Source organism: Lissotriton vulgaris, chromosome 12, assembly GCF_964263255.1.
Source record: "Lissotriton vulgaris chromosome 12, aLisVul1.2, whole genome shotgun sequence".
NCBI lineage: Eukaryota > Metazoa > Chordata > Amphibia > Caudata > Salamandridae > Lissotriton > Lissotriton vulgaris.
This window is the reverse complement of record NC_141700.1, coordinates 268,718,727-268,741,589: the sequence shown is the minus strand read 5'-3', so window position 1 is coordinate 268,741,589 and position 22,863 is coordinate 268,718,727. Positions and strand designations below refer to the sequence as shown.

The window sequence follows — 22,863 nt, the reverse complement described above, 5'->3', positions numbered from 1 at the left end:
AGAGAGAACAAATGAGAGCATGAAGAGAGGAAGGAGTGACTAAGATGTTACATTACCTCACTTAGGCGGTCCAGTGAGGGTGAAATCAGCCTTCCATGGGTGTTTTCTAGCTCAGGATGGACATGGCCTGACAATTCATGTTATGCTGTTCATACTGAAGCAGGACCAATACAGATTTGCATATGGCTGCGGAGAACGTTTAATTAGAAAAATAAATTTGTGTGCTTAAAATGGACGGGACGCAAATGGAGTAGATGTATTGTATTTTCTTAATTACGTTTTAAACTTGCCAGAACAAGGCCTCAAGTGAGAGCAATAAAGCAACCAGCTCTAAGCATTGCTGTGGCGTGGGAGCACATTCCGTTGAAGTCTAAAGCAGGGGCAGGGGAGCGCATTCCTTTGAAGTCTGAAGCGGGGGAGCACATTCCTTTGAAGCCTGATGCCGAGGCCGATGGCGTTTGATGTGCACGCGCCTGAATTATATGATCTGTACCAAATCCGCAGTTTGGGGAGACTTTTCGGAAGCCTACTTTAATCTTGCCGAACAATGCTTACGCATTGATTCAGCGAGACCTAAAAACCAGGACGTCTGATCACCCTATCTTTGACTCTGAGGCCCGAAAATAGAGCCCTTTCGAGGCCCCCAAAAAATAACTGGGGGGCTCAGATTCCCCCCCCCCCCCCAAAAAAAAGCCCTGCGTATTGCTCAATGTTTCTGGATTTCTTTACATCACCCAGCCAAAACTATAGGCGTTTGGGATATTTTCCAAAACACTGTCTTTCTAGACCCTCTTTGTATTCGGGCACTTCACAGATTTTGAAGATTCAGATTCTTACTGGGATACTATGTCCTTTAGATCAGGAGGCTCGAGTACAATTCCAGCGCTGGCTAAAAACATCTTGATGCAAGGAACTGTACAGCTATTCTTTGTTCAGCCTTCGGATATTGCTTTAAAATTAAAAACTAGGGGAGCTGCAACAGAGATTCGCACGACAGATAACAATTTCGAGTAATTTGCTTGCTATAGGTCATTAATATTTTCGCGACGACCATTCTTATGTGGGTGGCAAACCGTTCTCATTACCAGCCTACAAGGCCTTCCTGACGTCATAGGGCAAAGATAACAGACCGTCCGCCATGTTAAGGTCAGTCAAGCCGACGCTACAGACAAATCATCAAAAGTGGCGGTCTCATTTGCTGGATGCAAGATTAAAGACGCGCAAGGTCCCTTTGCGCACGCGCGTAGGCTTAATCGGGGCGGAAAAACAAGTCACCGTGGACGGTACTGGGAGTTGTAGTTCACACTGCCATCTTTCTGAAGGCGACCATTCTCGGGAAACTAACATCGCTCTCTAGGGGACTGAATGAGATCTGTACTTTACTGACACCGGGTCTTGAAGAGCCTGGGGAAACCTACGACGTTCACAACAAGTGGAGGCGTAAGTCGTTGAGACCTGTGCAGGCCCGACGCCCGGGCTATCATACCGGGCCTTGCATGCACTGAGGTCTCTTCGAGATGTCTCTGGTAGCCTATGCCAGTAGCGAGGATAGTGACTCGGAACCTGAACCGCCCGGGACAGAGAAGCAGCGGGCTGGTGGACTGTTCTCGAGTCTGCCACCTCCCCGTAACACCGTGCCCACTCGCTTCACGTTGGTGGACGCCGCAGAGACAGACCTTCCTGCCACACATCGGACTGCGCCCCCGACGAATGCACTCCCGACAGAATCCAGGTTAGGGCTGCCCCCTCCCAAGGGAAGCGGTCTGAACCTGCCCGCCCCCACCGGCGATACTTCTACCGTCCCCGGTGCCAAGAAGAGGGCGGAGCCTGTAAGGATCAGCGCACCCCAGCTGCATGGTCATGATGTGAGTAACGCTAATTTGGGGGGGATAGTTGCGCCCATTGCATGATTAACCGGCATGTGGTGGGGTGTTGTGCGAGTAATGAGGAGCTGTATCACCATTATACTGCGACCAATATTTTATGTCCAGGCGTAAACATTACAAGGATACTGAGGTTTGAATTATTTGGGATACATTTAGGGGACACATTTAAATATGCATTTACAATGCAACGGTCTCGCCTTTGCAAAAGTTAGAGCTATTGGCGTTGTAAATGACAACATTTTTATTTATGTGTTGGTTTTGAAAACAGATAAATAATTGGCATTGTCATTTACAATGCCAATAGCTTAATCTCTCGCAAATGCCGGTATATCTCTCGTAAATTTGATATAATCCCGGGTGCCGCGATTATACCAAAATGAAAGAAATAGAAAAAACATCTATTTCTTTCATTTTGGTATAATCGCGGCACCCGCGCATTACTTTTAAAATGTTATAAGTAAAGCGCGGGTGGCGCGATTATACTAAAATGAAAGAAATAGAAAAAACATCTATTTCTTTCATTTTGAGTGAATACTGGGCTGTACTTGGAGGAGGAATGTGGCCAGAATAGCAAAGAAATTAAATGATAAAACATAATACACATATATTTGAGATTAAATGTTAATATTGGAATAATGATGAATGATAATGAATATCAAAAAAGTAATAATTATACCGGTAGCAGTAATTATAGTATTGTTGTAATTTAATAAGTAGAGGTTAAGTTAAGTAGAGAGTAAAAGGTTTCTTTTCCAAGGTCTGTGTGTGTGGACTATTTGCGCTAAGCCTCTGGCCTCCGCCAAATTCTTATCATGCCAGAATTGGAGCGGATTCCACTTCCTGGCCCTGACTCATAATGTCAATATAACATGGCATGATGTGGGATTGGTAGTTCTTCCTAGGACTCTGTGAAGAATTGAATAATGATATATAAGGCTCGTGATATAATTCGAAGACGGAAGGGCCTGCCTTTCATTCTTCAGAATACGCTACATTGAGTAGCATACAGTTGAATAACAGCAGCACTCGTTACCCACAGCGCCAGAAATCCCCAAGACTGACAGCAAGAAAGATGTGACCATAAAATAGATAAACAATATATCTATGTTCGCCATTGTGGTTGATGATTTGACTGTGATCTGTACTTAAAGTGCACGGCCCACAGGAATGTCTTGTGTTAGTTGAGTAGGTCAACAACTGAAGCCGAGCTGTCCGACGGAGTGCGCGCTGCATTCTTGCAGCAAGTGCAGCTGTGGATGCGGGGAGGTTGTCAACGAGTTCCACATTTTATCCCTGCAGGATGTGCAAGCCGCACAGCTGTTCCTAATCGGGAAGTGTCGCTTTAATTCGAAAGTCAGGGCATCGCGGGAAGGAATGTCTTCGAGTCGGGGCAGCAGTGGAAACACGCCCCCTGCTGCCAGAGTCACGCGGAGGCTACGCTGCCCCAGTCACATCGGACGGGCACTTGAAAGAGGCGCGTGTTTTATGACACTGGCGGAGGCACACGCACCTTTCCCTGCCTCATTGCTTCGGCGTGGTAGGTGGGTGGGGTGGGCGATAACCACCCACTGGGTGCAAGCGCTTGCAGCCCAGAGGCAGAGCTTTACCAGCAGCGGCCTGCAGCCTCCTTCCTGGGTGGCTGGCAGTAGGGCAAAGCTGACAAACACCCTGTGTGTTGTTTCGCAACCTAAATTCCGCCCTATTCAGCTCACACACAAAAAAAATGTGTATTAGTTACTATATACGCGGGTATAAAAAACAGATGGACGGGAACCGTAGATCTATAGCTCGGGCCAGTACAAGAGATGCGTTCTTTGAACCCACAGCGAAAGCCCTTCCATTTCAAGAGTTTTCATTTCACACCATCTCTTCTTCCCACAGCCCCTGTGGAATTTAGCATTAGACCTACCCTGTTACATCGATATTCTATAGATCAGCCACCATCTGTGGGTGCCCTTGATGAGAGCGGAGTGGGGGTTGTCCGTGTATCTGTGAGTGTTGTATGCATCTGCCTTTCCACCCCGCCTGTCCCATCCTGTCCTGTCCCCGTACCCCCCTCAGTATCTCCACACCCTTTGGATGCTGTGTATTTATTTGGAAGGTTTTATATACCGCAGACATTACCAAACTTTGATAGAGCGCTTTACATTAGAAATAAGACATCACATTAGAATTATAAACGACACCACTCAAACGTAAACAGGTAAGATGCTAAAGAGGGTTTCACACATTAATAACCATGTGCGCAGATGAGCCAGGCGCAGCCTTTGAGAGGCCCGTATAAAGCTGTGGACCGCTCCGTGGAGCATGTAATAAACACTTTTGTGGGAGTGTCGTGCGCAAAACCTGTCTTCGTGCACAAGCTGCTGCGAGGTGCTACCAGAGCCCCGACCCCCGCGATCTCCAGGGAGCGCTGCTGCCCTGGCTGCAGCTCCAGCAGGCAGGACAGGCACCTCTGTCCAGAGCAGCAGGGCCTCTTCAGACGAAGGAGCTCGGTTCCCTGCCCCGCGCCCCCAGCTCTCCCATCACCCCACCTCCGCTGCGCTCCGGAGATCCCGGGCCTCCCACCACCCCACCTTCCCTAATTTCGTAGCTCCCGGCCTGCCTCCAGTCCCACCTCTCCTCGCAGAGCCCCAGCACTCCTCCTAAGTGCTCCAAGTCCTCCTCATCTCCGAAAGGAAACTGGGAGCCAATGAGCAAACCACTTCAAGCAGAACTTCTCACTTTCTCTTTTCAGTCCGCGCCTTCCTTTGCAAATACCGCTCCAAACCGGCTACGTCAAGAGCAATTCAGGAGATGGTGATTTGCAACACCTCAGTTAAAGTAAATGCCGCCATTAAACATGTTCAAAACACAGAAGAAAGCGGCGGGATCTCTCGAGTCCCGACGTGAACGTCCTCATGTAATACCACCGATTAATGTGCAGCTCCAGGCACTACTCTGATCGGGGGTTTAGCGAACAGAGTCTTGACCCTGGGTTACAATCACGATGCGGAACCTGGACGTCAGTAAGCGCGGGGAGGGGGAAACAGAGTTCTCGCGAGGAGGGAGCGTAGGGGCCTGACATACTGCTGTAGTAAAAGGTTCCTTATCTTCTTTATGGGGCGAAACAGATGGCCCCATACAGAAGATAAGAAAGCTTTTAGCGCAGCAGTAAGTCAAGTAAGCCACTCTGAAAAGGATGGGGCTTACAGAGAAAGAAGAACGTCACTAGGACCTCTTCTCAAATGGCTGGCCACCGTTTAGCATGAACGGTGGTGCCAGCCAATGGAAAAGAGGGGCGGGGCTTAACCTCGCTAGTGAAAAATACCCTACCTCATTAAATCTCGCCAGCTCCACTGCGCATGTGTGCAGTCTTTCGCAGGCTGAGACCTAAATAGAAGTGGGGGGACTAGCCAAGTTTGGCAGCATGCAAGTGACATCATGGCTCATGACATCCCAGTGCATGACATCACGTGACATTGCATGTGACATCTCAACCCATGACCTCAGAGAAAGTGACGTCCTATCTTAAGACCTCACACATATGTGTAGCAGGTCTTTTATGAGTACATTTGAGAGCATTACAGTATTTAACAAATTTGATTTTGTGTCTTGGTTGTGCCAAGAAAGTGACGAAACCCCAATGCAAAATCTGGGCCTTAGTTTTTACAACTGTTTTTTAAAACCCTGCCCCACATAAATTAGCTTCAAGGAGACAAGTGGCAGTAAATCTGTTCTGCTTAATTTTTTGCAAAGTCTGTATTTGAAAAAATCTTATGAGGTTCAGACGTTTGCTACAGAGATCTTTGTATTCCAACTTAATCACAGAATAATAATGGTAAGATAACTCTGAGGTTAGCATATTTGCTGGAGATATGTGTTTTGGCTAGTCCCTGTTCTTAATCAAAATAGCAGTATGTCTCCTGCAAAGCACATTAGGCATCCCACAAACAATAGATTCTCATTTGATGTAAATGGGTAAGTGGGTTACTGCTTTTGACACAGATCCTTTTGTTACGTGAAGTTCATAAACTGTAGTCCTTCTAATATAGCGCAGTGAGCTATGAAGGATATGTAGCTCCTACACCTTGAAAACCTCACTGTCTTATGCAATAATACATCCTGCACATTGATTTATACATATATGATATATTGTCCATGAATAATGTGTACATGTGATGTAAAGTGCCCTGACACCCTGCAATGGGATGAGCAGCACTATAGCGCTATAAAAGAAATAAAACAAAAAGTGGTATTTAAATGTATTTGTGTACATAGTGGGAAAGACCAACACATCTGACATTCTTACAGTGCATGCATATCTCTTGTATACATGGACTGAAGATAATCAGAAACGTGCCCCCTCACAAATACCTGTGAGGGGATGAGCTGTGTGCCTTTGTTTCCCCTCCATTACATTTAGGTGTGAGGCTCCCAATCGCTCCCATCCAGGCTACTCCAAAAAAAGGAGGCCTGGTGGCCCCTTAACTTCAGCCTTTGTTACGGGCCTTGCTAGAATCCAATAAGCCCCTTCTCTGCTTGCACTTTGCTGCTCTGAACGAAAGCATACAACATGCAGGTGCCACTAAATGTGTCCTGGTGTCTGAAAATTACACCGGGACAAGTTTAGCATATTTCTCTGAGGCCCAACGTTTTGGCAGGGTAGACTGTGTCCACCCTGTGACAAGAGTGGGAAGACGCTGTTTACCCATGTGTGACCTGGACTTGTGCCCTTGGTACATTAAAAACAATCATGACATAGCCTGTATATTTGCCCATTGTAAACTGGTGTTGTGGCAATTTTTTTATTGTAAGCCACAAGAATAAAAGCAGGAATTGCAAAGCCACTCCGTCTCAGATTTAAATAACAGTGCTGTTGGCTCTGCTATTGTATGTTTAGATTGCTATGTGTCAAGGCACATGCGTTGCAATCTTGGAATGAGTTTCCTGTTAAGGCAGACCCCCTCCAGGATTTTGTGAATTGTTTTGCCAAATTTTGAGGCCTCAAAATAAAAAAGCAAAGGCCCAAAAAAGCTAAAATTGCTTTATTTTCGAATCTGGAGCTAAACCTGTCTGTCACACAGCAACCATGTCCCAGGTGTGGGGCCAGAAAACGGCACTGTACAGAGCACGGCAGACAAATGTTTGGTGCCTGCAGAGCGAAGATTTACATTTAAACGTTGCACTCTCTCTGTCACCACTCTGCCATCATGCTTCCCAAGCAGCAAATACATGGTGCTGGAGGTAAACTGTTGCTTTAGTCACATGTGCTCACCTCCCACTTTAAATTAAGGTGCGAGGCGGGATATATGATGATACATCGCAAACACTCACATCACATGCTTTTACATCGTAATTTATACATCGCATATGCCCTTACATCTTTAGTAATCACATCGCATACCATTACGTAGGATTCGTATAGGCATGCATGTGAAATACAGTTATATTGCATACAGACACCTGCATGTTATTGTATAGCAATTTTTAGCCGTATGCGCATTTCCCTTCACCCGACCCTAAACCCAAATCCTTGCACCATGAAACAGTACCCTACAATATGGCACGCTAACACTTCCCTAAGCAGTAAATCAAGCCTACACTACGACCTCCACCCAAAACCCTAATTCCCAAACGCCAAAACAGTCCCTATACTGCAAGTAGCCCTAAGCCCTACGGAAACCCCAAAACGGCACCAATAGTACACGAAGCCCTAACGCAACCCAAAACAGCACCCATTCTATTAGTAGCCCTAACGCAACCCCAAAACAGCACCCATTCTATAAGTAGCCCTAGTAGCCCTAACGCAACCCCAAAACAGCACCCATTCTTTAAGTAGCTCTAATAGCCCTAACGCAACCCCAAAACAGCACCCATTTTATTAGTTTTCGGATTTTTGTGATATCTAGAGGATTAATTTTCACAGGCTCAAAATAAAGACTGTGTTTTTCCTTCAATGTCCAGCCGGACTTAGAAGTATTTATTTTTGAAGATGGTAAAAATAAACAGGATAAAGCGAAACAATTCGCACATTAATGACTGGGCACAAGCCTGTACCAATTCAGAGGGAGACAATACAAAAAGAGAAAGACAAAGAATTCACAGGCAAACAGGGAGAACAGGGTGGCTTATAATACAATGCAAGCAGTTCTTGAATAAGCACAAACCCACAGTAACTGCCGAGAAAGTTAAAAATCATACAACGAGCAGTACTGCAAAACAGTCGACGAACGTTTCGATCCCTATCTCCAATAATATAGTGGGATCATCTTCAGGACTAAAATTTGACTTTGCCTGATTTGTCGAGTAAGCCATTGTGCTGCTAGACGGGAACCCATTGCGGCCCCACTACGAGTAAATCACGGCTCGCACGGAAAAGGCTTATGCTATCGAGCGCCTTGCGTGGAACAGACCACCGGCTACGGCTACAACTCTCAAATTGGAGTTCCACATCGAGCCCACGCTAAATGCTAGGCTCCATCGGTCCCAACCAATTCGACCTTTTTGGCTGGTATTAATCCTTCTTTCGATTCCGCTGAATCGCTACCCGGCATCAACTATAATTGGAACTGATTGCCCTTGGAAGTGCTTCCATCCACGACCGGCCCATCCAGCCCTGCTCGTGGCTTACTCGACAAATCAGGCAAAGTCAAATTTTAGTCCTGAAGATGATCCCACTATATTATTGGAGATAGGGATCGAAACGTTCGTCAACTGTTTTGCAGTACTGCTCGTTGTATGATTTTTAACTTTCTCGGCAGTTACTGTGGGTTTGTGCTTATTCAAGAACTGCTTGCATTGTATTATAAGCCACCCTGTTCTCCCTGTTTGCCTGTGAATTCTTTGTCTTTCTCTTTTTGTATTGTCTCCCTCTGACTTGGTACAGGCTTGTGCCCAGTCATTAATGTGCGAATTGTTTCGCTTTATCCTGTTTATTTTTACCATCTTCAAAAATAAATACTTCTAGGTCCGGCTGGACACTGAAGGAAAAACACAGTCTTTATTTTGAGCCTGTGAAAATTAATCCTCTAGATATCACAAAAATCCGAGGACCTTTTGTAATACAAATATAAGTAGCTTAACCCATGGTCCTTGGCCATTACTTTGGGTTCCCTTGTATACTAATACCCCCATTTTATTAGTAGCCCTAACGCAACCCCAAAACATCACCCATTCTACTAGTAGCCCTAATCCCCAACCTCAAAACAGCACCTATACTGCAACTAGCCCTAAGCCCTAACGCAACCCCAAAACAGCACCTCCTTACCTGTCTCTTGTCGTTGTTCCAGAGTTGTCTCCCTGTCGTCTGTGTCCCCTGGATGCCCTCTCGGCGCGCTTCCATTACATCCCATGCGTTGGGAATGCATGCGTTCTAAATGCACATGCGACATAATGGCGTGCATAGACAACGCACGCGTCGTACCGTCGCGTGCGAGGTCTATGCATGCGTCGTAACGCATGCGTTGAGATGGTTGTTTCCCGTGAGGTGGGCGGACAGAGCTAATTTAACAGCTCCCCTCCTGCACCATGTATTTCACACTAATTGTGTGTGTGATGGGTGCTCTGGCGTAAGGGTGATGGGAGTAGCTATCAAGGGATGGGGTGAGCACAGATAAGTGCCACAGTGGGTTGTGTAGGGGCCAAAGACTGCCAAAGGAGGCTGATACATTAACATACTTGTTGAGACCCTGTCTTTTGCATTCTTTTGTTGTGCTTTGTTATGGAGGCAGAGGGAGTAGCAAAACACCTCTCTCCTGCCAAGCCTCCTTTTACTGGCCCAGCGCAGAGCCAATAAAAAGAGGTTTAAAGAAATGGCTTACTGCAGCTTTTGAGGGGGCTTTTGTAAAAATCATGGCATTTTTATGAAAGCCCAGATTTTGCAGTTTTTTGGCAAATCGTGAAATAGCAAAATCATGGAGGGTCTGTTAAGGGCAACTCATTGCAAGATGACAGCTAGGCATTATGACTTGTGTGTACACACACACCATGATGTACGCATGCATTATTTATGACGCAGCTAACATTTTGTTAGTTTTTTTCTTTTTTTAATTTACCTTTCCATGGTGACGGGTTCCCATATAGGAGTCAAGTCAAGTCAATTAATTTATATAGCGCGCTACATACCCAGAGGGTCTCAAGGCGCTTGAAGAAGGGTGGGGGAATTACTTGTCGAATATCCAGGTTTTAAGTTGCTTTCTGAATGCTAGGTGGTTCTGAGTGAGGCGAAGGTGAGTGGGAAGTGAGTTCCAGGTTTTAGCCGCCAGGTAGGAGAAGGATCTTCCTCCCATGGTGGTTTTGTTGATGCGGGGTACAGCAGCAAGGGCTTGGTTGGAAGAGCGTAGCTGGCGGGAGGGGGTGTAGAAGGAAAGTCGTGTGTTGAGGCATTCAGGTCCAAGTTCGTATAGTGCTTTGTGTGCGTGGGTTAGGAGGCGGAATGTTATCCTCTTATTGATGGGAAGCCAGTGGAGGTTTTTCAGGTGATCAGAAATGTGGTCTTTACGCGGGATGTCTAGTATGAGTCTGGCTGATGCGTTCTGGATGCGTTGGAGTTTTTTCTGGAGTTTTGCGGTGGTTCCGGCGTATAGGGTGTTTCCGTAGTCCAGGCGGCTTGTAACCAGTGCGTGGGTGACCGTTTTTCTAGTTTCGGTGGGGATCCAGCGAAATGTTTTTTTGAGCATGCGAAGAATGTTGAAACAAGATGACGAGACGGCGTTGACTTGTCTGGTCATCGAGAGTGAGGAGTCCAGGATGACGCCCAGGTTCTGTGCGTGGTCCGTCGGGATGGGTGCTTTTCCAAGGGCCTCTGGCCACCAAGAGTCGTCCCAGGCGGAGGGGGAGGTACCTAAGATGAGGACTTCTGTTTTGTCTGAGTTCAGTTTCAGACGGCTGTGCTTCATCCACTCGGCTACTTCTTTCATTCCTTAATGTAGGTTGGTTTTGGCGGTGTTAGGGTCTTTGGTGAGTGAGAGGATCAGTTGAGTGTCATCAGCGTAGGAGATGATGTTGAGGTTGTGTTGGCGTGCGATGGCTGCGAGGGGGCTCATGTATACGTTGAAGAGGGTGGGGCTGAGTGAAGATCCTTGTGGTACGCCACAAATGACTTCAGTGGCCTCTGACTTGAATGGTGGGCGGCGGACTCTCTGAGTTCTTCCGGCAAGGAACGAGGTGATCCATTCCAGTGCTTTTCCTTGGATTCCGATGTTTCTGAGGCGTTGTAACAGGGTGCTGTGACAGACTGTGTCGAAGGCTGCGGAGAGGTCGAGGAGGATGAGGGCGACTGTGTCTCCATTGTCCAGTAGAGTTTGAATGTCGTCTGTTGCTGCGATGAGTGCGGTCTCAGTGCTGTGTTTGGCTCGGAAGCCGGACTGTGAGGAGTCGAGGGATTTGTTGGTTTCGAGGAAGGCGGCGAGCTGGTTGTTGACCTCTTTTTCCATGACTTTGGCCGGGAATGGAAGGAGCGAGATGGGGCGGTAGTTTTTGAGTTCGGTGGGGTCAGCTGTGGGTTTTTTCAGAAGGGCGCTGAGTTCGGCATGTTTCCACCTTTCCGGGAAGGTGGCGGAGTTGAGGGAGCAGTTGATGACGTCACGGAGGTGTGGTGCTATGATGGAGTCTGCTTTGTTGAAGATGTGGTGAGGGCAAGGGTCTGTGGGGGATCCTGAGTGGGTGGAGTTCATCAGGCGGATGGTGTCTTCAGTGGAGATTGGATTCCAGTCATTAAGGGTGTACAAGGGGGGTGAAGGTGCGGCAGAAGTTTGGGTGGGTTGGTCTCCGTGTTGGTTGGTGAAGCTGTTGTGGATGTCTGCGATTTTGTCGTGGAAGAATGAAGCTAGGGAGTCGCAGAGGGTTTGAGAGGGAGTGATGTCGTTGGAGTTGGCAGTGGGGTTAGTAAACTCTTTGACGATGTTGAATAATTCCTTGCTGTTGTGGGCGTTGTTGTCTAGTCGATCTTTGAATGCGGCTTTCTTGGCAGTCCGGATCAGTTGGTGGTGTATGCGAGTGGCGCTTTTGAAGGCGTCCCTGGTGCTGGTGTTTGGGTCTTTTTTCCAGGCCTTCTCAATGTAGCGACAGAGTTTCTTGGATTTCTTAAGATCATCGTTGAACCAGGGGGCGTTTTTGCTGCCTAGTTTGATTTGACGTTTTTTCAAAGGTGCTAGGTTGTCGGCGCTGTTGGTTAGCCATTGAGTGAGGTTAATGGCTGCTTGGTTGGGGTTCGAAGAGTGGGCAGGGGGGTTTTGAAGAAGCGATGGAGATTTGGTCGATGGTGATTTTGTTTGTGCTAAAAAGAAAATTAATTGTAAAGTAATGTGCCCCCCCACCACACGCCTGGCAATGAAGTGCGCCTCATTTTAGGATGTGCACATGAACTCTTTCAATGTGCTGTTTGATATAACACAGGAAAGAGATAGAAGGTGCTTACAGAGTATAGGGCTGCATAAGCTGGAATTACTGATTGCACAAAAAAGCCACTTCACAAGCTCTGAACCTGTACCCAGGCGAGTGTGCTCAATCCGAATGGAAGAATATTCTCTTACTTTCTTACCGGAACACCTTAATTACTAAGGGGCTTCACATAGGTAGATTTCTCTGCACTACTGCCTTCCCGTACAAATAATAACAAAGTGTATTGTGTATTTAGTGTAGGAAGAGGAACATGGTCCTGGTGAGTGCTATGCATCTTCAAAGCCATTTGCAAATAAATTGACCAAATGGGGAAGCGCTTTGACTTTTCTCACTTTAGTATTTTAATCTTGATAGATGGAAACATCAATCGAACTGTTCTAGCGGTAGGCAATGTCAACCCCTTAACTGCTGAGGCTTTTCCACCCCAGTATTTAGCCTTTTCTTGGTTTATTGGGGTACTTCGCGCTTAAGTCACCATAAGCTTTTATCCACATAAAACCTTCATGCCAAATGTACATCTTAGGGATTTTAAAAGTATCCAGCGAGGATACCCCCTGGATGGGACCTAGAAAATAGCAAAAATATAGCTTGTTTTTTGGTGGAAAAATGTGAGGGGGGAGTGCCCCCAAAAATATATATATGTTCCCTAAGAATGACACCAACATAAGGTTTACTATGCTAAAATGACAATTTTCTCGGCTTTGAGAAACATGCAGAGCTGTATCCCAAAATAATATTTTACCACCATAATGCATTTTTTTAAAGATGTTGCCCATTTTCCCTAATTTTTGGGTTTCAATCTACTTCTAGTTTGTGGTGGAAACAGGTGTGAAACCCATGGGTGTTGCCAGTAAGCTATACGTTTCTGAAAAGTGGACAACATTCTTAATTCAGCGCAGTGTCATTAGTGTAGATCCATTAAGGTATTCCTAATAAAATTAACCCGTGCGCCCAGACAGGAAAATGCGCAAAACGCAACATGGACAGATCAAGTATTTCCACTTAAAAACAACCCTTTTTTGTCTGTGTTGGTGACTGTGGAATTTGGGCCCTAGCACAGCTGGCGCCAAAGGAAACGTATTACGTGTCTGATTGTTACCGTTCCCTATAACTGTAAAGCTCTCTGATATCCTTCGGGATCTAGTCCGCCCTATATAAAACTTTATAAATAAATAAATAGGTTAAAAATACATATTTTACCCACATCTGTGGGATGGAAGTTTTAGAATCTGCTACGTTGGCTAAAACACCAGTTTGTGAGGACTCCCATTGACCTTGGTTTGTTTTGTTCCTGTCGTGGGCACATGGCCCAGCCACCCAAGTGGGGCAGCAATTTAATCAGTACAAATGGGATAATGCTTGGTGATAGGAATGTTGTGGATTCCTACTGAGTCTGAAAGTTTCCATCACGGAAGTGTAAGGAAAATGAATGATTTTAGGCAAAAAATGAGATTGCTGAAAAAGTAATTATACCACAGATGGACTATCCCAGCCGCATCACAACACGGTTAACCGAAGAATATATAGAGAAATTAACCAGGCTCCAACATAACATCGTTTTAGGATGCGCAGTTGGTCTAGATCTGGCCTGGTACATTGAAAAGTTAAACCAAGTGGTACAAAGTATCAAGGTCGAACTTAGAACAGACGTAAAGATTACCAAAAGCACACAAACCACTCAAGTTAGGAAGGGAAATTGGTACAATGTAGCCTGTTTAGATAAGAAAAGAGAACTATGGCGAGAACAGCGCAGTTTGCGTAAAAAATTTCTAGAGCTGAATATCTTGTAAAATTAAAGAAAGAGTATACCATGCTTCTTTATAGCACAAGAAGAGCCCATAAGGATAACTGCTGGGAGAAACTGCTGGAGGCAATAGAATCCAAGAATATACGATTGTTCTGGAATCTAGTCCGTTCAGTAACAGAAGCCTCAGCTGCTTCAATGATTTGTGTGGTAGAAGAGGGTGCCTGGGAGGATTATTTGTAAGAACTATACCCTCCGGGGAGAGAAACCGAAGAGGAAGTACAAGGGGACTGGAGAGGTCTAGTAGATGACCTAAAACCAGACTTCTCAGAAGAAAATGTACTTAATACAATAAAAACCCTAAATTTAATAAGAGCCTCAGGCCCAGATAACCTGCCTGCCCTGATAATTAAGTCAGGAAAATCTTGGTGGGCTAAATTCTTCTCCCAAATGTTTTTAGTAATCCTAGAATCGGGGATAGTTCCAAGCAATTGGAAGGGTGCGATAATTCGACTGATCCATAAAAAGGGGATGTCAACGCACCAAGGAACTATAGATTAATCAACCTACTTGATATTGGAGAAAAAATATTTGCAAAATAATATTAGGTAGGCTTAAGACTTGGGCAGAAGAGAGAGCAATTATTCTAGTGGAACAGGGCGGCTTCAAAGAAGGCCATTCTACAATAGACCACTGCTTTGCCCTATGGGCTTTGGCCCGGAAATCAATAGAACAAAATGTGAAGTTGCATTGTTGTTTCGTTGATTTTCGGGCCGCGTTTGACTCTGTGGACCGTAACAAACTCTGGGAGGATTTGACAGGATATGGAATTCCGGATGGCTTATTGATGATCTTGAAAGATCTTCACAGAGGGAATTCGGGCCCAGGTTATTAGAGATTCGCATGGGTCACTAACCCACAAGATATTGGTAGGGAATGGCCTTAGACAGGGGTGCGTCCTGGCACCCCTGTTATTTTCAATCTTTCTGGCAGATCTCCCTGCGACACTTGAAGTGGAAAGAAGCGCAAGCCCTAGAATGAGTGGGCACAAAGTGCCTTGTCTTTTATAGGTAGATGACTTAGTGATCCTGGATCAAACAGAAATAGGACTTCAAAGGAAACTAAATGCTTTTAAAGGTTATTGTGATAGGAAAATTCTGACTGTAAATATGAAAAAAACTAAGGTTTTATGTTTTGGAAAGAGCAAGAAGAACTTTAATTGGTTTTTGGTAATGATAAACTAGAGGCAGTCAAGGAATATAGATATTTAGGCCTCTGGTTTGATAGTGCGCTAAAATGGCGCACCCATTTGGAGGCTCAAAGAGCCAAAGCTTTTTCATCCACATGTGGGATGAAAAGGTTTAATAAAGAATATGGTGACATGACTCTTAAACCAATGATAAAGGCATTTGGAGCAATGATCCCTCCCCCCCCCCCCCCCCCCCCCCCCCCAAGTATTGTATGGCGCTGAAGTGTTATACTTGAGCGGTAAGCCTGAGTGGGACCAGAAAGAGGGAAAAATCGTACAAATATTATTGTCCTTACCAAACTGTACTATGGTTCAAGCAATAAGAATGGAGCTAGGGATAACCTCATGGACCGTACAATCCCAAATGACTCTAGTAAGATTGTGGAAGCGCCAAGACCCAGGAGTGACACTATAGGTCTCACAGTGGTGTAGAGATGAGATCCAAATAAGTAACCTTGCCTGGGCAAAGGATGTGAGTAAAACTCTCCAGAAAGTAACAGGGCGCCTTAATGTGAAATTCTCTCAGGACGCCTTGATGGCCGATTTTACTAAGAAAACTCTTAGGGAACAAGGCCAGTCGCTCTCCAGGGCGCAGGACCTAGATTATATGTCAGAGAAAAAATCGGTCCAGTGGTTAAAAAAGCCATGGGTTAACGATGGCTGGTTCCCGTATTTGGACATTCTTCCCAACCAAGTGCTGAGATATGAAATTCTTAGGACTCGGGTTGGGGTTAACCCATGGAAGATAGATGGAAAATTAAAATCTGCACTGATTGGCCCGAAGGTAACTGTAACTGTGGGCGTGGCCTAAGACATGATATGCTGCACATTTTACTTGATTGCTTATTTGTACACAATATAAGGAAATTGTTTTTACGTCCTATATTTCTATCACATAAGATAACTTCACGTGCCAAGGCGATCTGTTTACTTACCGATATGCTCACGTTAGAAATTGTAATTTGATTGGGTACATTTTTGAAGGGTTTAAAAGAATTTGGAAGGGAGATTTCGAAGGAGGGGCACTGATTTTAAGTCGTTTTAAAGTTTTTATAAAATGAAAAATTTTCTTCTTATCCTTTTAGCGATTTTGAGACATATGTAAAAATAGGGTGTATTGTATGTTGTGTTTTTGAGGGTGCCACCCTCTTTTAACTTTCTTTTAACAAGTATTGAATTTTACCTATTTAAGATGTAGTAGAATTTTGTCTGTCCGTACTTTTTTGATCCTAATTGTGTGTGTTCTGTACTGTTTAAAAGACCATGGTCTAAATAAACAAGTTTCTCTCTCTCTCTCTAGAGTTAGAAAACAGTGTAGGATGCAAGGCTCACCTCCCCGGAATCCTCTGGGTGTCTTGTTTTTAAAAAATGTCAGTGGTTGGTAGGTTTCCATGGGTGGCGGCTGAACCCTGCCCCAAATTCCATATCTACACCTCCCATTTCACTTGTGGAGTTAAAGAAATTTTCTAGCCTCATGCTCAAAATAGGGAGTGCACAAATCAAGCATACTGGTTGTCATACTGGTATACTCTCACAGTTAGAATTACCCTGTGCTCCGCAGTGGTCATGAACAGAGACCTCTTTTAGCGATTGCAGCGCATGCTACATTTGAATCATAATTCTGCTGCATTGCCCCGGAATCATCCAGACCACAACAGGTTGTTTAAAACTAGGCCTGGTGTAGGACATATGTCTACCAAGTTGCCTAGAGATTTATACTCCTAGAAATGAATATATCCATTGATAAGTCCTTGATCCTCTAGAAAGGGCATTTGCTGTTCAGTCAGTGCATACAGATCAAAAGAAGTTATTGCATCAAAATGTATGTTCTCTGTTAGAGCTCTACAGGTTATGTATATAGCCTGAGAGTGTATAAAAGGTAGAAATCCGCTCTAAATCCTGTAGGTTGTACTTCCACACTATGAATCACGGCAAATATCTTATGGGAGTTTCTACACCCACTCTTTCATAAAGGTTAGAACCTTTATGTGGACAACTTCTATATTATAGTAGATCTGTTCAGTGAGCTGTACAAAGATGGCACTGTGGCATGCAGTACAGTTCTATGTCGGCGCAAATTTTTCCAACAGGAGCTTGTTTATAAGAAGTTCCAAGAACACTGTGTTGCGTGCTAAGGAACTGCTCGAAATCAAATTCACTGCAGTCCATGATGAAAGCATTTCCCCTGTCACGATTTGGGTCAGTTTGCCGAAGTGTACAAGCCTGCCTTTCTTCTTAATTACAACAAGAACATGGGCAGAGTGGATTAGAATGACCATGTACTTCAGCCATACAATGCAAATCGTAAAACTTGCACATGGTATAAGAAGCTGTTTACCCACCTGATCCATTTGGTAACATACAATGCATATATTGTAAACGTCAGACCACCATAGTAAGACCAGTGCTTTCTTTGATACTTTTAGTTGACCGTCATTGAAAGTCTTTCTGCTGAAGAAATGGTAATGCTGCAGGATCTGCACCCTGTCAACCGTATTCATGCAAATAACAAAAAAGACTCCACCATATCTTTGCTGCAGTGTCTGCTTTAAGCAAGGAAAGAGGTAGGAGACTTCTTTCTACTGGCGCCAGTGCCATTTTCAACCAGGCCTGTGTGTTCCAATTGCTTTACGTTGTACCAATTTCCGGGGGAGGGGGGGGGGGCTTACCCACTCCCAAAAAAATGGAACTCCCAAAAAAAAGCAATTCCCAAAAAATGGAAATGATGACCACTACCATTTTGTATTCCCTCGGGAATGGAGAGTAGAGGTTGCCCAAAAAAAGATAATCCAGGGTGTATAGTGGGGTTTCAGCTCGTGCATTGCTGCACCTCCACAATCAATAAGCAGGAAATCGCTTGAGGGAGTCATTGCTGGAAAGAAGAGACTCTCCCCTTTCCAAGGATGCCTAACTCTAACGTCGGGAGGCATCATGGGTGTTGAAAACCCCACCGGACACTGGAGCAGACCACTCGCCTTCTCCCTCTCTCCGCTCTGGTGAGTATCGTGATATCAGCATAGATCGCAGTGCGCTGATGTCACAAATGAGCTGGAGGAGGGGCGATGGCAGAAGTGGAAGCAATTTTGCTTCTCCCGGAGCCAGGGGTTTTAATAAAGGAAACCTCTGGTGCTACTACTGACGGTTCCTTTAAATTCCTCCATGTGTTAGCCAGTGGCCGATGGACACACTGGGGAGGGAGGGAGTGCAGGCATCTGCCAGTTCCCGATGCCCCAACTACTAGAATTAATAGTTTTTCATTTTTTGTTAGCTACTTTTAGGCATGCAGTAGAACTGGAATAGAAGTAGATTACCTTGCTTATCTGTTTTAGGTCAAGAAGTTTCCACAAGGTGGGTGAGCCATCTGTGTAGTCTATGATTACACCACACCAGTGAGGAGCTACTTACTGATGAAGCATGCCACCTACAGATAGGTGAGGGCAAACTGTCCTTTTCACGTGGGATTGTTCGGTCCAGGTGCACCATGGTGAAACAGAATAATGAGCCAAGGATAATAGATATCTGTAGATTTTCCATGGTATTTTTGTCGTTTAATTAATTCTAGGGGGTAAACTGTAGAATAACTTTACTTTTCAGTTCCCATGAGTGAAGAAGTAAAACGATGTAACTCACATTGCAAGGTAGTCAGTGGCTGAAGTGGGCTGACCCATTTCCCCATGCTTTATGCTCTGGTGGGGGTAAGCAAAATGTCAATGACAATTGGTCATACCAATGGACTAAGAAGCCTGACTAAAAGGCCCTCATATATATGTATGCCTTATTTATTTTTTGGACTACTTGAGGTTTAAAGCATAGTAGTTTTCCGCAGTTTTTTTTCTTTCTGATTTTTAAATGTTGGTATGCTTCAACCATGTTCTATTAAATGGTGCCTTAGAGAAATTCTAAGAAATTGGATTAATATTTAGGGTGGGTGACCCCCCTCAGGGTATAATTCCTTAAGGTGGGTAGTCACTCACCAAGGGTGAACTCTCAAAGTCACTAAATTGACCTGAGCTCAACCACTATGATGTAGAGCATACAGGCTTAGCCTAGGGCAATGAATAAAGTATTTATACAGTACTAAAAAAATAACAAAGTCAAAATGTAAAACCAATAAAATCTCTAATTTGAAAAATGGAGGCAAATTTAAAAAACAAAATGCCAAAAATACAATGAGAGGACCTGGAAATCTACATTTAAAAAAAAAATAGCGCCAAACAGTACAAAGTTCCAATGATAGACCATGGTTACAGAAGACCCGGATCTAGGTGCAATTTGAGGCTGGCCACAATGGAGTGCAGGTCGAATATACTAACCAGCTTTACCTAAGTCAAAAATTGTACCCTTTAGTTTTAATTCACTACAGCAGTACTCTTATAAAGGCCCACATGACCTCAGGGGAGGCACCTAAAGACTCATGGAGTGTCAGACAGAGGTAAACAGCAGGGTCCAGTTGCCAGTGGTCAGCTGGGTGCATCCAAGAAAAGGCCTCTTGTAGCTTGCTATATCCCTTTAACGTGAACAGAGGGTCAGCCTATGTCCCTTGGAATCCACTTCTTTGTCCTGTGTACAAAAGGTGCAGGCGCAGTCCTTCAGGGTTCTTCTCCGGTCAAAACAGCAGGACCAGCCCTCTTCTGATCTTCCTCAGGTTCAAGGATTATTCTGAAGGGGGGGGGTCCCTGGAGGTTCTGTATTTATTTGTGGCACTAGCTAGTCGGTGGAAATGACTTCTGGGCTCACCTTAAGCAATGGGGTAAAAATATTTCTGGGGCCAGCTCTACCCATTGTGGCCATTTTCAAGATAGCAGTAGTGTTTGGACACACTAAACTTTTGCTCTCATGGCTGTGTGAGCAGTGTGCTACGATAATCCCAGTGTTCTCCCACATCAAATACTAAAATCCAGTTTGAGGCATCCCCTGTACCTACAATTATTCTGAGACAGTATTTTTTTAGCACATAAGCAGAGTCTTTCAGCATCCAGACAGTGGAGTCACAAGAATGTCACAAGAATTGTCTTGGCGTCCTGTTCTCTCTCCTTTCAAGTGTGCCCCAAGTATTGAATGTGAACCAAGCAGTATTTGGCTTTCAAGCAGGATATGACACAGAAGTGTCAAAAGGATGCCCACAACCTGCACCCTTCATATTCTGAGTTCAGAGGAGACCCCTCTGCCCATTCAGGCCAGCCCATTGTTTGCTCCTCGAAGGTATTTCACATCTATTCAAGGCTAATTATTGTCTGGGAGCTGCTGGAGAGAAAATGAATTTATCCGCAAGAAGCTTCAGGCAGGGAAAGGGTAACTTAAAAGTTACTCCCCCGTAATATGTATTTTTTGAAAAACACTTTGCCACAAAATTTTATTTTTAATAACTATTAAAAATAGCAGTTTAATTATTTTTCTAGCTGGTCGCTTCCCCAAGGGACAGTATTAATATTTGGTATAGCTTTCCAGTGTTTCTCTATGGGCCAGCCTTCCTAGAGTTAAAATATCTTTTGGGTGCTAGACACTGTAAGGTCATGTTAACATTACATTTCTACATATAGTACTTTTAAATACAATGCACCCTTCCTTGTAGGCTATGCGGCCTACACAGTGGTAACTTACTAATATTTAACAAGCATTGGCAAAGCCAAAAGATCTATCCTATACAATAGCGATTAGCTTCGGCAATGTGTTTTTTGACGTGTTGTACACCAGTGTGGCTGCTGTTCAAGCATGGCTTCAAGTTAGTGGGAGGAGGGTCCTAGACTGGAGTGGGAGGAGTAGAGTGTCATAGACTGGATTTATTTATTTATTTATCAGTGTAAGGGAGTAGAGTTCAGTGAAAGTAAGTGTCGTAGAGTGCAGTGGGGTGTAGTGGATTGAGGTAGTGGGGTGGATTGGATTGGGGTAGATTGGATTAGGGTAGAGTGGGTTGTATTTAGTGAGATGGGTTGGAGTGGGTGGGATGGATTGAAATTGGGTTAGATGTATTGGAGTGGTATGGGTTATATTGATTTTGGTGGATTGGATTAGAGTAAAGTGGTTAAAATTGGGGTGAATTAAAGTGGAGTGGAGAGGGTGGATTGAATTGGAGTGGGGTTGATTGGAGTGTGGTGCGCTGGATGGATTGGATTGAGTGAGGTGGGGTGGGCTGAACTGTGGGGGTGGATTAGATTAGTGTGTGGTTGATTGGACTGCAGTGGGGTGGGGTGGACTGGATGGGGTGGATTAAATTGGAGTGGGGTGGATTAAAATGTGGTGGTGTGGATTACAATAGTGGGGTGGATTGTAGTGGAGTAGATTGATTGCAGTGGGTGGATTCGATTAGGGTGGATTAGAATTAAGTGGATTGGAATAGGGTAGAATGGGATGGGTTGGATTGAGGTGGATTGGGTTGGGGTGAACTGGATTGAGGTAGATTGGATTGTGGTTGGCTATGGTCAGGTGGATGGGAGTGGGCGTATTGTTTTGGATGGGAGTGGGGCGTATTGTTTTGGATGGGAGTGGGGCGTATTGTTTTGGAATTGGAGTGGGGCGTATTGTTTTGGATGGGAGTGGGGCATATTGTTTTGGATGGGAGTGGGGCGTATTGTTTTGGATGGGAGTGGGGCGTATTGTGTTGGATGGGAGTGGGGCGTATTGTGTTGGATGGGAGTGGGGCGTATTGTGTTGGATGGGAGTGGGGCGTATTGTGTTGGATGGGAGTGGGGCGTATTGTGTTGGATGGGAGTGGGGCATATTGTGTTGGATTGGAGGGGGGCATATTGTTTTGGATTTGAGGGGATGATGGGAGTGGGGCAGATTGTGTTGGATTGGAGTGGGGCATATTGTTTTGGATTGGAGTGGGGCTGATGGGAGTGGGGCAGATTGTTTTGGATGGGAGTGGGGCTGATGGGAGTGGGGCAGATTGTTTTGGATGGGAGTGGGGCAGATTGTTTTGGATGGGAGTGGGGCAGATTGTTTTGGATGGGAGTGGGGCAGATTGTTTTGGATGGGAGTGGGGCAGATTGTTTTGGATGGGAGTGGGGCAGATTGTTTTGGATGGGAGTGGGCAGATTGTTTTGGATTGGAGTGGGGCAGATTGTTTTGGAATGGAGTGGAGCCGACTGGAGTTGGGCAGACTGTTTTGGATTGAGGTAGTGGGGTGGATTGGATTGGATTGGATTGGAGTAACATTGGGTTGGATTGAATTAGGGTAGAGTGGGTTGGATGGAATGGAGTTGAGGGGACTGGATGGGGTGAATTGGAGTGGGGTGGGGTGAAGTGAATTGGATTGGGGTGAGGTGGATTAGATTGGTTTGGGATGAGGTGGATTGGATTAGAGTAGGGTGGTAAAGATTAGGGTGAATTAAAGTGTAGTAGAGGGGGTGAATTGGCTTGGAGTGGGGCAGATTGGACAGGAGTGGAGGATTGGAGTAGAGTGGACTGGATGGCTGGATTGGACTGAGTGGGGAAGCATGGAATGGAATAGGGTGAAGTGGGGTGGGGTGGAGGTGAGTAGATTGAAGTGGGGTAGATTTATTGCAGAGGGGTGGATTGGAGTGGGTGGATTGGATTGAGAGGGGTAGATTGAGGTGGATTTAATTAGGGTGAACTGGATCAGGGTGGATTGGAGTAGTTTG

The 22,863-nt window shown here is 45.1% G+C and overlaps 1 protein-coding gene across 2 annotated transcripts in view; it reads left to right on the top strand.

Moving 5' to 3' along the window:
- The first annotated feature begins 1,237 nt into the window (after positions 1-1,237).
- PRCC (proline rich mitotic checkpoint control factor) overlaps positions 1,238-22,863 on the top strand; it is a 157,340-nt gene continuing 135,714 nt past the window's right edge. The window contains exon 1 of one of the 2 annotated variants that reach the window (XM_086945020.1): positions 1,238-1,865. In XM_086945020.1, coding sequence (XP_086801146.1) covers positions 1,518-1,865 — 348 coding nt within the window. In that variant the 5' untranslated portion in view covers positions 1,238-1,517. The remainder of the gene's footprint in view (positions 1,866-22,863) is intronic. The other variant, XM_086945021.1, reaches the window with a different exon arrangement.